Genomic DNA, 455 nt, shown 5'->3' with positions numbered 1-455 from the left:
CAGCAGCAGCAGCAGCAGCAGCAGCAGCAGCGCAGCCCACATCTGTGGGTGCTGCAGCACAAGCAGCAGCAGCAGCAGCAGCAGGAACGGAGCAGCAGCTGCAGTGGGCAGCAGATGCTGCTGTTGCTGCTGCTGCTGCTGCTGCTGCTGCTGCTGCAGTGCAGCAGCCACCCCCAGGATTCGAGGAGGCCTGGGGGGCCCCTGCTGCCTCCTCTTTCTTTCCTTCGCTTGCAGCAGGCACATCAGCAGCAGCAGCAGCAGCAGCAGCAGGTCCAGCAGCAGCAGCAGCAGCAGCAGCAGCACGGAAAGACCACAGACGAGCCAGCTTTCTGCAGGACGACGAACAGCAGCAGCGGCAGCAGCAGCAGCAGCAGCAGCAGCAGGAGTGGCTGGTGCAGCAGCAGGCGCAGCAGCTTATGCATGATCTGCTGCAGCAGCAGTTGTTTGACCTGGAC

General features: G+C 63.5%; 1 protein-coding gene across 1 annotated transcript in view; it reads left to right on the top strand.

The window, feature by feature from the left end:
- EMH_0060320 (uncharacterized protein) overlaps positions 1-455 on the top strand; it is a gene marked incomplete at both ends in the record, with an annotated part of 7,138 nt that overhangs the window by 215 nt on the left and 6,468 nt on the right. Inside the window, one exon of the mRNA XM_013497783.1 lies at positions 3-455. Coding sequence (XP_013353237.1) covers positions 3-455 — 453 coding nt within the window. The remainder of the gene's footprint in view (positions 1-2) is intronic.

This window comes from Eimeria mitis, genomic scaffold, assembly GCF_000499745.2.
Source record: "Eimeria mitis Houghton genomic scaffold, Emh_scaff2923, whole genome shotgun sequence".
In the NCBI taxonomy this organism is placed as follows: Eukaryota; Apicomplexa; class Conoidasida; order Eucoccidiorida; family Eimeriidae; genus Eimeria; species Eimeria mitis.
The sequence above is the reverse complement of the archived record's forward strand: the minus strand, read 5'-3'. Positions and strand labels throughout refer to the sequence as shown.